This window comes from Drosophila serrata, unplaced genomic scaffold (genome assembly GCF_035046125.1).
Source record: "Drosophila serrata isolate PLE 108 unplaced genomic scaffold, ASM3504612v1 contig_30, whole genome shotgun sequence".
NCBI classification, from domain to species: domain Eukaryota; kingdom Metazoa; phylum Arthropoda; class Insecta; order Diptera; family Drosophilidae; genus Drosophila; species Drosophila serrata.
The window spans coordinates 1,428,696-1,443,159 of NW_028256928.1; the positions used below are offsets into that span (position 1 = coordinate 1,428,696).

General features: G+C 45.2%; 4 protein-coding genes across 12 annotated transcripts; 2 read left to right on the top strand and 2 right to left on the bottom strand.

Moving 5' to 3' along the window:
• The first annotated feature begins 81 nt into the window (after positions 1-81).
• On the top strand, positions 82-679 carry agt (O-6-alkylguanine-DNA alkyltransferase). The gene has a single exon (XM_020962690.2). It carries the CDS (start codon positions 82-84, stop codon positions 646-648), a length of 567 nt encoding a protein of 188 aa, XP_020818349.2. The 3' UTR covers positions 649-679.
• twr (signal peptidase complex catalytic subunit SEC11 homolog C twr) lies at positions 645-1,791 on the bottom strand. 2 transcript variants are annotated; one of them, XM_020962693.2, is made up of 5 exons: positions 1,526-1,753; positions 1,201-1,460; positions 943-1,120; positions 805-874; positions 645-742 (listed from the first exon to the last, which is right to left on the bottom strand). In XM_020962693.2, exons 1-4 carry the CDS (start codon positions 1,592-1,594, stop codon positions 824-826), a joined length of 558 nt encoding a protein of 185 aa, XP_020818352.1. In that variant the 5' UTR covers positions 1,595-1,753; the 3' UTR covers positions 645-742; positions 805-823. The 2 variants fall into 2 exon arrangements, with proteins under 2 accessions (XP_020818352.1, XP_020818351.1); XM_020962692.2 differs by having other exon boundaries at positions 645-874; positions 1,526-1,791.
• Positions 1,792-2,610: 819 nt separating this feature from the next.
• Positions 2,611-3,873, top strand: LOC110191807 (putative peptidyl-tRNA hydrolase 2). The gene is made up of 2 exons (XM_020962759.2): positions 2,611-2,955; positions 3,232-3,873. Exons 1-2 carry the CDS (start codon positions 2,770-2,772, stop codon positions 3,601-3,603), a joined length of 558 nt encoding a protein of 185 aa, XP_020818418.2. The 5' UTR covers positions 2,611-2,769; the 3' UTR covers positions 3,604-3,873.
• A 636-nt stretch (positions 3,874-4,509) lies between these two features.
• Taf1 (TATA-box binding protein associated factor 1) lies at positions 4,510-13,515 on the bottom strand. 8 transcript variants are annotated; one of them, XM_086832099.1, is made up of 17 exons: positions 13,108-13,515; positions 12,726-13,051; positions 12,518-12,655; positions 12,242-12,453; positions 11,565-12,181; positions 11,122-11,502; positions 10,348-11,065; positions 10,008-10,280; positions 9,722-9,943; positions 7,774-9,661; positions 7,574-7,716; positions 7,170-7,500; positions 6,336-6,434; positions 6,009-6,029; positions 5,771-5,956; positions 5,378-5,473; positions 4,510-5,251 (listed from the first exon to the last, which is right to left on the bottom strand). In XM_086832099.1, exons 1-17 carry the CDS (start codon positions 13,305-13,307, stop codon positions 4,620-4,622), a joined length of 6,483 nt encoding a protein of 2,160 aa, XP_086688225.1. In that variant the 5' UTR covers positions 13,308-13,515; the 3' UTR covers positions 4,510-4,619. The 8 variants fall into 8 exon arrangements, with proteins under 8 accessions (XP_086688225.1, XP_086688233.1, XP_086688226.1 ...); XM_086832107.1 differs by lacking the exon at positions 6,336-6,434; XM_086832100.1 differs by lacking the exon at positions 6,009-6,029.
• Between the last annotated feature and the right edge of the window lie 949 nt (positions 13,516-14,464).

A 14,464-nucleotide genomic window follows, 5' to 3' on the forward strand; every position in this document is an offset into this window, starting at 1 on the left:
GGCGGTTACACCACCATCAAAGCATTTAATTTAAAAAACACGAAATCAGTAAAGTTTGTGTACTTTTGAACCTAAACAACAATGTGGTTTAATGAGAAACCCCGCATCTGCTTGATTCCATTGGAGAATCCACCTGAACTCATCCGCTTTTCGATCCTGGCGACCAAGTTCGGCCGCATACTGATGGGCATTGTGAATGCAGGCCAACACGAAGACGCAATTTGTTTAATTTACTTCGTAGAGAAAAGCGACAAGGAAACTTTGGAGGAACTGCGTCGGCGTTGGCCAAAGTCCGAGCTCCTACAGGACGACAAATCTGTCCAAAGTGTAGCCGACAAACTCTTCGAAGACAACAAAGAGAACAATGACGTGATTTCGATTGCCATCCTGGGCACCGAATTCCAGCAGTCCGTGTGGGCGGCCTTGGTAGGCCTAAAAAGTGGCGAAACCTGCACCTATTCCCAACTGGCGGAACGCATGGGTCGTCCGAAAGCAGTGAGAGCCGTAGCCAATGCGGTGGCCAAGAACGAGATAGCCATCTTAATCCCGTGCCACAGGATAGTGTCGCAAAACGGAGCCACCAAATACCACTGGGGCTCGTCTCTGAAGCAGCAGCTGCTCACCTTTGAAAGTTCCTTGGCCAATTAAAAATTGTTACTTGTGTCTTTATTGAAACTCAGCTCCGGACAACGATCTTTCTGTTGGGGTGATGGTGGTGGTAAGGAAATCGCTGTCTCGAATCCTTCAAAAGAAAATGCGAACAGGCTCGAGATTGTGCACTTCCTACTTATAAATTGTACCTACAAAATAAGAGCGAACCCGTCTATTCCCGATGCAGCAGCACGAAAATGGCCAGAATGGAGAGGATGGCCCACTGCAAGGAGAGAGGATTGAGGGATCAGAAAAAAAGAGGATAGTAATTTGAGAGAGATGCCTACTCACCTTAACTTTGGGATATTCGTTCATGAAGATCGTAATGATGCCCACGTAGGGCAGGAAGCCCCTGGCCCGGCCCACAATATCCTTCTTGGTCAACCACAGCTGATTGGGAGCATAGAGGCCCCGATCGTCCACATTGTTGTTGTCGCCCTTGGTGAGGAACTTGACGGAGCCGTCCTCCCTGCCAAAACAACCAATGGTTAATTTGTACGAACCCAGCCTGGCCTGGCAGCAACTCCCACCGCCGATTTTTGCACTTACTTTTCGTGAAGCTTGATCACGCGATGCACTATGGGTATGTCTCTGCCCTCGACCTTGAAAACGACGATCTCGCCTACACGCACCGGCTCCTCCTTGTAGTTAGTGAGGAAGAGCAGATCGCCGCGGTGAAAAGCCGGCTCCATGCTGCCACTGAGGACCACCACAATAGGCGATTCGCTGCCGGTGACCACCATGAGACCCTTCCAGATCATCAACGCCGAGGAGACGATCATGGCGAAGCTCAGCACCTGATACAGGGACTGCGGAATGGGGAAAATATGGGTCAGGATGCTACTCCAGAGCCGGAAGGCGGTGCCGCGCTCACCTGACGCTTGTTCATTCTGTTGAAGTCGCCCAGCATCTCGTCCATCTGCAACATACTGGCTACCCCCATGGCTGCGGCTGTGTGTTTTGGACTGTTCTTGCGGAGATTAACCTAGCTAAATGCAGTTAAATGGGGTTTAACAAAAGTCGTCGGCTTCGTCCACGAAGACAGAAAATTACAGACACGTATGTGGCAGTGTGGCCAGACTCGGCGCTGTGGAATTAGCATAAATTGGCTTTTTTGTGTCGCTTTCACTAGGTCACACTGAAATGGCGGCTTCTCTAATAAATAGTGTTACTAGTTTTGCTTATTTTAGGCTAAATGTAGCATTTTTAAATTTTGCAAAGCTTATTTAATTCCCATCTGTATTAATATCTGATATCTATCATATTTAAATTCAACGCAAGCAAATAGGGATGGAATTGACAGTATACTAACTTTTTTAAATTAAATAATGGTGTAATTTTTGACTCGTTATTTGTTGTTTTCTGAGATATTGTTTTAAATCTAATTTTTTTGAGTTTTGAGTAACTTGTGCCAATATCATCATTATTTCTCAAGGTTTAGATGTTGGTGTGTATATCAAAATAAAGGGATTAAATTATTATAATTAATTCAAATAAATTTTACAATACGATTAAAAAATTCTATTAATTTTACTTTAATTACTATTACTGTGACATACTAGCATAGGTTAAACATAATTTTTCAATTGTATCTATGATAATAATATTATTTAATAATTATTTAAGACTATACAAAAAAATAGACTTGTCGGATAAGGCAAGTTCTGAGATTTTTTCTGAAAAGTTTAAGCTGAATTTTAAAATGTTATTCGAATATTTATAATAAATACACATAATAAAACATAAATTCTTTCGGAATTTATGAGTTTTTATAACTTAGTTTTACTTTACTTATCTTGGATTTGTGAAAAAAAAACAAGCATTTCAAATAAATTCAATGCGATTAATATTGGTGTATTTAAATTATTTTACCACAATAAAATTATGGTATCCATCAATGTAATCTCTACTAAATTCATTAATTAATGCATTAGTGTCATCATTAATCAATGTGTCATCATTAATAATCGTGTCATAACACCATAACGGGGTGTCATCACTATTAGTGTGACCCAAACGGCGCGGTTGGTGTGACCGCACCCGAAAACGTGAAGTGAGCGCCATCGGTTGCGTTTTTTCGCGAAATAAAATAGGAGCAAATTAGCCAGCAGGATCAAAATGGGGGACAAGCTGCTGGATTCCACACAAATCATCAATGGCCTCGCTGTGATGCTGTCATTTTTCGTCGGCTACCGATACGCCCTAAAACGTGGGGACGCCAAGGATCTGTCCCCGGTTGAAGGAGAAAATGCCGCGGCCGGAGGCACAATGTCCAGTCCTATGGAAGCTCCAGTGGCCGACAAGGTGAGAAGGGATATAATCTGAATGCTGGGAAAAGAGAGGTGCCCTTACCCAGGTGTTGCCTGGGTGTCTCTGCCTTCGCTAGTATTCGCAGGTTCCACAAAAGCTCGATATATTTTAGCGCACCTACACTCACGGTCAGAATTTTAGGGCTGCGAATTTACTGCGAATTGTCAGTTGGCGGTTTAATTCTTTTATTACCGATTCCGGTGATATTAATATACTATAAATTTAAAAGGAATTCGATTCTAACTTCCCACTTTCTGTCCAATAACTCAGGGTTACGGCGGCTTCAACGAGAACTTTAAGATGGTCCTTGTCGTCCGCAACGATCTGAAGATGGGCAAAGGCAAGATTGCCGCCCAGTGTGGCCACGGAGCTGTCGGCGCCTATCAGCGGGCGGTGGGTCGGACGCCACGGTTGCTTCGTGCCTGGGAGAACTGCGGCTGCGCTAAGATCGCCGTGCGCGTGGAGAGCGAGGCAGAGCTAATGGCCATCAAGAAGGCAGCTGAGCGGCAACAATTGAACACCTGCCTCATCCGCGACGCTGGACGCACCCAGATCGAACCCAACTCAAAGACTGTGCTGGCCATTGGGCCGGCAGCCGCCGATGATATCGATCGGGTGACCGGCCACCTGAAGCTGCTGTAAGATCTGCGCATTAATGTAACTCTCGCAAGCCATGTAGTATCACAAATTCACTAAGTGCAACCCGACAATTCTCGAAGCAATAGGGCGCATGGGGGTGCCGGTGGATAAGGTAGAGATGGTGTCATGCCACCGATGAGGAGGCGGAGAAGATGACGACGACGACTGTGACATGCAAGTTAAGCTAAGATTTACGTTATCACGTTAACTGTGAACCGAGCTGTTACACATTAAATGATTGGCAGTCCTCACCCTGGAACTGCAAAGCTCTAATGCAAATTTGTTTTCGTGGGCAATTATTAATGGGTCACACCCTTTACAGGGTATTATTATTTTAATCAGAAGCTTGGAACACGGGCATTAAGTCATTTTCGACACTATATATTCATCTATATTCTCGATAAGCATTGACAACCGAATTAATCTAGCCATGTCCGATCAAAAAGTAAATTTTCGATTTTTTTTAAATGAGCAAATATACATACATATATATAAAAATTATAGTTTTTCAAAATGTTAAATTTGGTATGAGGATATATTAACCTGATGAAAACTTACACATAAGAACTTTCAGAACTAAAATTAATGCTTTAAAAACAATTTTAATTCTAAGTTTGGTTAGCAAAAGTCAGCATTATTCAAACTATACATTATATTCATTATACAAATATAGTATAAAATATGTTTAGGCTCTTTAGAATAGTTTGATAGATCAAACAGGATATGAACGTTAAAATATAGATTTATATATTGGCATCCATTCAGTATAAATTTATCGTTTTTTTATTTAAACGAATTAAGTACATTAAAAATCTTTGTTTATCAAACATCATTAAACGATTAACCATGATAGGTGCAAATTAAACTTGTTGAAAAAGTACACAGTTACACGTACAGTGTTTTAATGAATTATTTTTTAAAGTACAAACTTAAGTTTATTTAAAAGGCATTACAAAATTACATTATTTTTCACACTCTTGTGTAACCAAAATAAGTGGAAATTATTTAAAACTGGAGTTCTAAAAAGTCCAAGCATAATCGTTGTCTCCCTGTGGCGTTTGCGGAGGCTGCTGCATTTGATCCGGTTGCGGCGGTGTCATCACCCGCTGCTGAATCTGCATTTGCTCCATTCCCTGGGCCTGCTGGAAGTCGAGTTGCGGCTGCTGCTGATAGTCGAGAGTTGTGGGCTCGTTGGACGAATCCACCAGGTATACCTGCGACTGCGACGGTTGACCGCCGAAGCCCATCTGCTGTTGGTGATGCACAGCATAGTCCCCATCATCGAAAACTTCCTTCTTAATGCGCACTCTGGTGCCATCATCCTCCTCGTCACTCTCCGAGATGTCCAGATCGTCGTCTATGCCCAAGCCGTTGTTCATGCCAGCTGTTGACATTTCCGCCGGCATTTGCATGGCCGCTGATTCGTCATCGAGCGTGGTCAGACCCATACCAGCCGCAGTAGCAGCGGCTGCAGCAGCGGCACTCGTGCTGGCTTCCGTTGACCCGTAAGCACCACTGTCATCCTGAGAGTTGGGCATGAAATCGGAAAAGGCGCCTTGCAGGCTGGTCGGCTCGCCGAGATTTTGCCGTGGCTTGTGCATGGCCAGGAAGTCGGAGGGATCGTAGTTCGGGTCCACATCCATGGACTCATCTGCAAGTATCAAGAAATGTATTAAAAATCTGTTTAACCAGAGAAAAATCAATGACGGATTGGGCATGGGGTTGGGACAAGACATCGAGGGCACAACACAGAAGTTAAGAAATGGAAAATAAAGACCTTGCTGCTGCTGAGCGTAATAGCCAGCGCCCACGCCACTCAACTGCACCATTGCTTCGGCCACCTGCTGGCTGTCATCCTCGCCGACCGGCTCCTCTGCTCGGGTGATATATCAGATAATATCACAAATAGAATCCAGATAACGTCAGCGACCAAAAGTTGTTGGTGGATGATTAGTAATCAATTTAGAAACAAAGACCAGGGACCAAAATCATTAAAAGTTTCAATATAAAGTTACAAATTGTAATGTAGACCTACACTTATTAATATTATTATTGGCTTAAAAATAAGTCTTGTAATAATTATTATATTCTTTTCAAAAAAGCACTACTATATGCATTCCATTACAGAAGCATTTCGTATATAAAAGGGCTCTAGGCCAAATGCACCCACCTGCCATCTGCTGCTCCTCGATATCGATCTCTGTCTTGATGTTCTTAGGATCGATATAGTCGTCGCCGGAGGCATGCATGCGTTCGCCCTGGTCTAATATGCTGGCCGCATTGTTTTCATCTTCGGAGACCTCCTGGAAGTCCTCCTCCTCGTCGTCGTCTTCGTCATCCGTCGAGCATTGCAGGTCTAATGGAAAGCAAATTAATTTTAATTAAAATAATCAACAAAAAACACTCACTGATTTGTGCATTACCAGGAACTGAAATAAGATGCAAGTTAAATTAAAATTAGAAAATTAGACTAGCTAAAATGTAACGTAAGGGCGTGCAACAATTTAGCTACTTAAACGGTTATTTAAAGTTAGTAACAATGCGTTAGTTTGTAATTAAATGCTCAAGCTTTGGAAATCCAAATAAAAATGGTTTGCGTAAAATAGCAGTTAAGAAAAGCATATAATGGGTATCAATAAATTTTCGGTGTCATGTGTTTTAATCATTTGGATGCAGGTGAATTCGTGTGCTGACTCGCTGGCTTAGTTGGGCTCAGTCGGTGATTAGAGGCTTACCTTCATCCAGGAAGTAAGCTTGCGTGTGACTCATGTTTGAGGCAAGGCTGTCCTTCCTCGGACGACCCCGACCACGCTTAATTGGATTCTGGGCTTTGACTACAAGAAAAGGTAAAAGTTTTTGCAGTTCTGAAGGCGCAACATAGTTTAGTGGTTCGATTATTAAGGACAATCTTCGGAAATTATCGCAACATATGTTCCTCTGGCTGTACATATTGTGATTTTAAAAACTGGAGCGCTTTTCCCGATATATACATATTTCCTCATAGACAATCTACAATTATTTCTGATATTTTTTAAAATTTCTGAACACGGATTTAATCATATAATATTTCAATCTTTACGAAATATATATTGAGCCAGTTATTGCTTTCTCATTATATCATATCAGAATCTCCTCTTGATATACATTTCTTCTTTAGGTACTAAGTAAATTCATGCATTGCGTTGATGTTGGATGTATACATTTTCAAACGGATCTGATGTCTACATGAATATTTATATAATGACTCGTCAGATATTAAAGATATTTGATAAGAGTTCAAGTTCAAACTACGCTGAAACATACTATATATTCGGAATTAGTAGAAGCAGAAATTCCTTTGGATTCGTGTCGACCATAACCACAGGGCTCTAATTTCAGATATTTTTTATATTTAGTTGATTTCGAAATGGAGGAGGAAGCGTGATCAATACCAATAGTTTCATAAGTTCCAGGAAAGAGATTACACTTAAAGATGTATATGTATGCAGATGTAGAGATATAGTTCCATAGATCCTGGCCCGTTCTGGCGGTGGTATTAGTAGAATGAAACAGACCCTGGACCCACTTACCCTCCTCAATAGGATCTCGCTGCTTGCGGGGTCTACCTCTGCCGCGCTTCACCTCACCCGGACCTGGAGCCTGAGTCTTTCGCGATGACGACGCCGTATGAGAAATGCCAATTTCCGCTCCCATTCCGCGGTGAATGGAGTTGGGAGGCATGGCGGTATGTCCATGACCCTCCACGTCGATGTAATCGTCGCCTGGGGAGCTACCGCGGCTACCTCGTCCAAAGTCGTAGTCATCATTGCCCCAAGCCTCGTCGAACTCGGGGGCGTTCTCCCGTGCTCGCTCCTGGGTCTTGGCTATGTTTTCCTCCAGCTGGGTGCAGTGCTCTGCGAACTATGTTTAAATGTTTAGTTTTATATTCCTAAATACCGAAAAATTTCAAAAAATATCTCGTTGTACGAAATACCTCTTCCAACTGCGATTGTCCGTACTCCAACATCTTCTTGGCGAACTTCGTGTACCGGGAATCTGCGCCATTGTACTGCTCGCAATTGGTGGCAATCAACTCAATGTCGGCCAGGTACTCTGCTCGACTGTGGTACTGATGGGCTGTATGGAAAATAATCCTTTATATTATTCGGAAGCTAGCCACTTAGGTGAAATTACCTTCGATATTTTTTCCGATCGTCTCCAGGTCCATCGGCCGCTTAATAACAATGTAATAGTCTTTGACTTGTTTTTTGTTGACTGGCTTAAGGAAGGGCCAGCTTTCGGTGAGCTGCTTAATCTGCGTGTGTAACTTGTCGAAAATAAAGGAGAGAGCCACCTGGTCATCGTCATCCAGCAGTGGATTAATGGCCTTTTCCAGACGCATCAACTTGTCCTCACGCTCGGCGAGCAGTTCAAAGCAACTGGAGAACATACGCTGGGCGGCCACTGTGTAGGCGCTCTGCGATCCATTGTAGATCAGTGAGTTGTCTACAATCTGTTTAAGGTCTTCCAGGAACATCTCACGACTCGTGTATCGTCGTTGGCGAATATACTCCCGCATAGTTTGCAGGTCCATGGGCTTGGTCACGACGCGATAATAGTCGGGCACCCGTTTGGCACTAACGGGAAAAAGGAACGGCGATACATCTGGCATGGACCGGAGTTCATTGAGGATGAGCTCCAAAATAGACGAGAGAACCACCACTGGATCGGTGCGCCTCCGATTGGCAGTCTTGTTGTGCCTCTGCAGATAGTCACAGTGGAGGTCGCCACCCACTCGGCGTTTCTTTTTACCCATAGAATCTCGGGGAACCTTCAGAGTTAGACCCGAACTGGAGCCCATGCGACGCCTGCTGTCGTCGCCTCCATGTCGCTTCAACACTTTGCTGCTTAAAGTCACCTTGGTTCCATCAACATTTACCAGATCGTCGTCGTCCATACCCATCTCCTTCTCGCTCTGATCGTCCAGATCGTCAACCAGCGAGGGATTCGAGTGGGACAGGCTGCTCTGCATGCCCGTGTACAACGGACAGGCCTTGTTGGTGCGCATGTGACCCACCTGACCGCAGGCACCGCACTTGAGCTTCAGGTCCGGCTTAAGCTTGAACTTCTTCCGCGAAGGGCTGACCTCCTTGTAACCACTATCCCGTTCCTTGTGTGAGTGGCCACCGGAGCTCTTGGGATCGCCCAGCGAAGTGGGCATGCCACCTGGCTGCAGCTTCTGATTCTGGGCCAACTGTGCTAGTCGCTCACGCTCTTGGTTTCGCTTGATGCGACGTAGCTGCTCCTGGATGCGCCGCTTCTCCCGCTTCATTTCTTCCTTTTGCTGCTCGTCCAGCGTGGCAAACTGCTTAATAAACTGTTCGTCCTTGGTGGTGCGGATCTTGATGTAGGCATCGATCACCGGCTGACGGCGCACAGTCTCCACGCGGGTGTACTCCTTTCCATCGATACCCTTGAAGGTGCGCGTGATGCGCAGGATCCGACCCTGATTGTTACTGGGCAATGGCTGCTGAGCTGCTTCTTCCTTGGCCTTTGCACCCTTGGCGCCGCCCTGTCCTCCCGCGTCGCCGTTTTCATCGTCCAGCTGCCGCAGTAGCTCTTGGCGCTCTTGCTCCTCGCGCTCCAGTGATAGTTGGGTCGAGGTCTTCTTGTTGGAAAGCATGTTCTCTAAGTTCTTGCCGAGTTCCTCGAGGTCTGATTCCTCAGAGGCCGAGGACTCCGCTTCATCGGTGGATAGCACCTCCGAGCTAGCTAGCACTCTGTTTTGCAGATCGAAGATGCGCTGACACTCCTCCTTGTAGCGCTCCTGGTGCTCAGCAATGGAGAAGCGGTTACCGCGGGAAAACTTGTCCATGCCCTCTTCGCCAGCCTTCGCCTTCTCCGTGGACAGGGTGCGCACCACATCGATGACCTCCCAACGCGACAACTTCTTGATCTCTTCCTCCGGCACCTTGAATTTTCGCAAAAGCTCTTTTGCCCGCTGCAGCGGAAGCCTTCGCAGATCGGCATCTGTTCCAGTAACCGACCGTTTCGGCTGTGACTCCTGCTCCTCCTTAGTTTGCTGTTTGGTCGTAAGGATATATTTTAATTTTGAAAATACAACGTGAAATTCGAATCTCACCGTGGGCTTGTTGGGCACTCGAACATAAGAGAATCCTTCACCACAGCCCGTGGGATCTGCCGGCCCACTTAACTGCAGCAGGCACTTGCCCCTCATGGCTTGGATATAAGCACGGGTGGTGTTCCATGGCGCAACCTTTACTTCGTCATCTAGCTTTAGCTGTGCCTCTTCGTCGTCATCCTCTTGGGGAGCGAACAGAAACTTCTCGCCATAGCCAGCATCCTAAAATTAAAGATTTGATATGATGAAAGTATTTCTCTTATGGAACCTTTCTGATCCTACTCACCTTTAGTCGCTGCTCGGCAGCAATCATGCTGAAGTAGGCGCAGCATTGCTCCGGTGAGACCATTGCCCTAATCTCCTCTTCGGATGGAAGACGGAATTCCGGCTTTATCACCCACCAATTGGAGTCCATGCCTGTGCGCTTAAAGTCGGCGCACTGTTTTAATCTCTTGCGAATGCTGCTTTCCGAGTGAGCGGGGAAGGCCCTTTTGATGTCGTCCATACGTATACGCCGCGGATTGTCGCGACTTTTCCAGAACAGGCGGTAGATAAATACCTAAAATCCATACAGAGCACACCTATATAGAAACATCAAAATAGTAAATAAAACCTTATGAACAAACCTGTAGAAAATCACGAGTAAAGTTGTTGGCCCGCTTGGAGTTTGGACCCGGCACCTCGTACAGTGGACACTCCTGACCGACTGTGAAGATGGCATTGACCGCTCGGATCCAGTAGCTGTTCCTGGTACGAATAACAAGGAAATCGTTGTGCGACATCTTGTGCGGGTATATGGGAGCTCGGTACATATTGTTTTCAATCGCCTGGATACACTGGCCCGGATGAAGGATGCCCAAGAATGGGCTTGTATGGGCAAAGGCCACCTCACCATAAACATAGTCTTGCGGTCCGCTGTCCTTCTCTGCCTTGCGCTTGTAGTAGTTCTTTATCTTGGAGCACATTCCCACCTGGTTCATCAGCGGCGGATGCTCCTCGCAGAACTCGGTAAGCACGATGTCTCCGTCCTTGCCACTAAGATCCTCTGGATTTCGCATGAAGAAAACATCGCCACCGCCGGAAGCGATACGCTCCACCTCGCGCTGCTTGGCCTTCTTCACGATGTGCTTCAGCAGCGGAAAGACGGGATGGTGCGCGACTTGAGACAGTGGGCCGTGTGAGTACTTCTTCAGGGGAGGACGATGGAAGGAGCGTAGCTTCGTCGAACCCATGTGCGTCGGCACGAACGGAGCCCGCAGCTCTACCACCGGCGTTGAGTGCTGGATGAGATTGCCACCGCCCACCTTTAGACGAAGAGTGGGCTCCGTCTTGGGTGTATAGTACCTGCGGGAATAATAATGAATGAGCTTTTACTTTTCATGAGATCTTGATTCGCTTACGTATCGTTGGATATATTAAAAGGATCCCTGTCCGGACTCTTAGGTGGCGGCGGAGGAGCGTCCTCTGCCAATACGTTGATCACACCCGCCTTACCCAGCAGGATTTTTGACTTCTTCACGTGCGGATGCGGAATCTTGATCTTTGGTGGTGGACCCGTGTTTTTATTGATCTTCGAGGGATCGATGTCGTCCGGTATGCCCAGGATAATGTTCTCATCGTTGGGATCTAGCGTGAGTACTTTCGGCTTAGGCACCTTGGTCATCTGCTGGGCATCCCATATAACCTCGTCCTCCCACTTGTGATATATGAGTTCCTCATTTTCCACCGGGAACAAACTATACCAGGTGTCGTCAGGGGCCTCTGCTGGCTTTGCCTGAGCACTGTAATCGAGAGAGACGTTACTGAGAGCTAAGAAATAGAAACACATTTTCACTGAATTTACTTTTGCTGTGCTTTTTTGCTCGAGGCTGCGGATCCCTGTTTAGAGCTACCACCGCTGTTTCCCACAGGCAGAGCAGTCTTTCCCGGCTGGCTGAAGGCACCTGCTGTTCGCGAACCGCTGGAGGGAAGCCATCCAGCTGCGTTTGTCTTGGAGTTAAGCTTCTGCATCACTTTGGCTTTGATATCATTGCCATCCCAGACCACGTCGTCTTCCCAGTGTAGTTGGGACACCATCAGGAAAGCGTCATCCGCAATGGTTGGTACAACCTCTTCTTCCCGCCGCTCATCCTTTTGCTGCGTTTGTGCTGAAGAGTTTACCGTCTTCGTCTTAAAGCCATAGTTGAATCCTTCACCGGAATCGGGAACATCCAGCATGTCGTACCAAATCTGCGCCGGGCCATAACGCCAGTCGGCCACCTTGGGCTTTTGGTCGCTGTTCTCCCCATTATCCGGCCCCTCTTGTCGCACATCGTCGCTATTAAGGTCTCCTAACAGCTTGTCCTCATCGTCGGACATGCATTCCACCGGCGTTGGCTCGGAGGCATAGTGCAAACTGAAACCGCGCTTTCGTGGCTCCTCAGTGTCACTGGGTGAATCAGAGCCACCAGTGTTAGTCAGCTACAATGCAAAATCATCGATTTTAACCATTTATTCATTCTTTCACTTATATTTACTTACCTTCTGATCCCTAGACTGGTTACGCTTTCGGCGGCGCTTGCGTACATGCCGCCAAATCTGCGGCAAACTCGTTGGTTTACCAGGACCAAATAGCCGGGAGAAGCGTAGAACCTTTTGAGGACGGAAGTCCGGAAAGAGTTCCCGCACATCCACATTTTGGTATTTGGAAGGAAGAATATCTGCCAGCGGAGTGTCCAGCTTTCGGTCCGCATCTAGATGATGAACCAATATTAATAATTGATAATCAATATTAATAATTTTTTATTCGTTATTTACCTTTAGCATCGTTGGTCTTGGCGTCGCTGCCGGGACTGGTGGCAGCTTCAGCTGGTTTGGCGGGCTCATCAGTGCCGCTGCCAGCGCCGGAACGCATGGGAGCACTTGGTGGTGGCATCAGCTCCTTGTCGTCTTTGGCTACAAAAAGGTTAAATCGAAGACTACTGCGTTTAGTTTCTTGCTGTAATGCCTTGTCCCAGACACACACATTTACTTAGCTTGGCCTCTACCTTGGAGGCGGGAATAGCATCCTCCAGATCGTCAAAGGTGGACAATGTCTGAGACGTCTGCTCTGGCGGCGTGCGTGGGCAGTCCTCGGACAGTTCCGTGATGTCCGAGTAGTCGATGGCATCGTCCTGAGCTCTGACCGCACCATCCTCGTTCTCTTCGTTTTTCACGCCCGCTTTTAGAGCATCAAAAGCACTCAGACCACTTCTCTCCCCATTGTCAGATTTCTCACCATCCTCGTCGTCGGACAAGGGTTCGGCCTCTTTGCGGTCAATTACCTCGAGAAGCATTGAGTCCAGACCCAATCTAAAGGCGATCCGAATGTATTCCATGGCCTACTAAAGGATAGCACATGTACTCACTTGCCCAGGGAGCCAATGTTTTCCCGCAGCTCTGCATCGAACCCGGTGCCTGCACGGCCGCTGTCGCCGTCATCATCGGCCAGCAGTCTGCCCTCGGAGTCGATGTTGCCGAAGAGAATGCCGGTTAAATCCATCCCCATATCGGCGCCCCCATTGCCAATGGAGCCTTCGTCGTCACTATTGTCCGATCCAGTATCCATTTTTTATGTTATTAATGTTTACTGTAGGGTTGTTAAATAAATATCAATATATCGATATTTTTTCTCAAAATGATATATTTATATTATGATATTTCGTTTGCCCAAATATCGATGTTGCGATATTTTTTTGTTGATATTTCTAATATATATTTTTGGTTTTTAATTAGATTGTGGCTTTAAAAATTGCTTTTTATTTAATTTTTATTACACCGGAAAGTATTTTTGACAATCGGATTAAAACAAACATCATTGAACCAGCTCAATCAAAGTTTATTCGATACTTCAAAAAGTTGTCTTTGAAAAGTACAAAAGAGTTTCGATGAATAGCCCGCCAGAAAATATTTCTATTGACTATTTTATCAATTGTATGAAATATGCAAGCCACATTAATGGAATTGGCATTCAAAACATTTTGGTACTTGTTTTATCAAAATCCGTTCAGTCTTTTATGAGAAAACCCCACTTTTGCATTTATTTCCATAAATGTTCCTACGAAGAGTAAATATATCTGGCAGCACTGCCTGCAAAAAATTAAGTCAATTTGATTTAAACTTTTTTTTTACAACTTTTGCAAAATGAGTTCTGAACATTTTGATCCACGTTTCATCAAAATCCATTCAGTCGTTCAAGAGAAATCATTACTTTTTCATTTATTTCCATTTATGTACCGGTGGAATATAAATATATCTGGCAGCCCTGACTGCCTAAAAACAAGAAAACTTGATTTAAACTTTATGGTTAAACCTATGCAAAAGGAAGACTGTCCTATAGACGGCATCGCAGTTCTGAACATTTTGATATATGTTTCATTAAAATCCGTTCAGTCATTAATGAGAAATCCCGACTTTTTCATTTATTGCCATAAATGTATGTGTGTGTATGACCGACGAAGAATATTAAATAAAAAAATGTAATTTAAACTTAATGGTAGGACGTATGTACATATGTATGTATGCCAATGAAATGAACGGCATTGTCCATTATATACTAGTAAAAGTGTATAGATGACTAAGTGGAAAGTTTTATTTAGATAGCTTTAAATATGAGGGTCTAGTTTCCATAAATTTGGACTGCCAAACAGACAGACATGGTTAGATCGACTATGCTGTTGATGCTGAACAAGAATATATATACTTTATATGGTCGAAAATAATTTT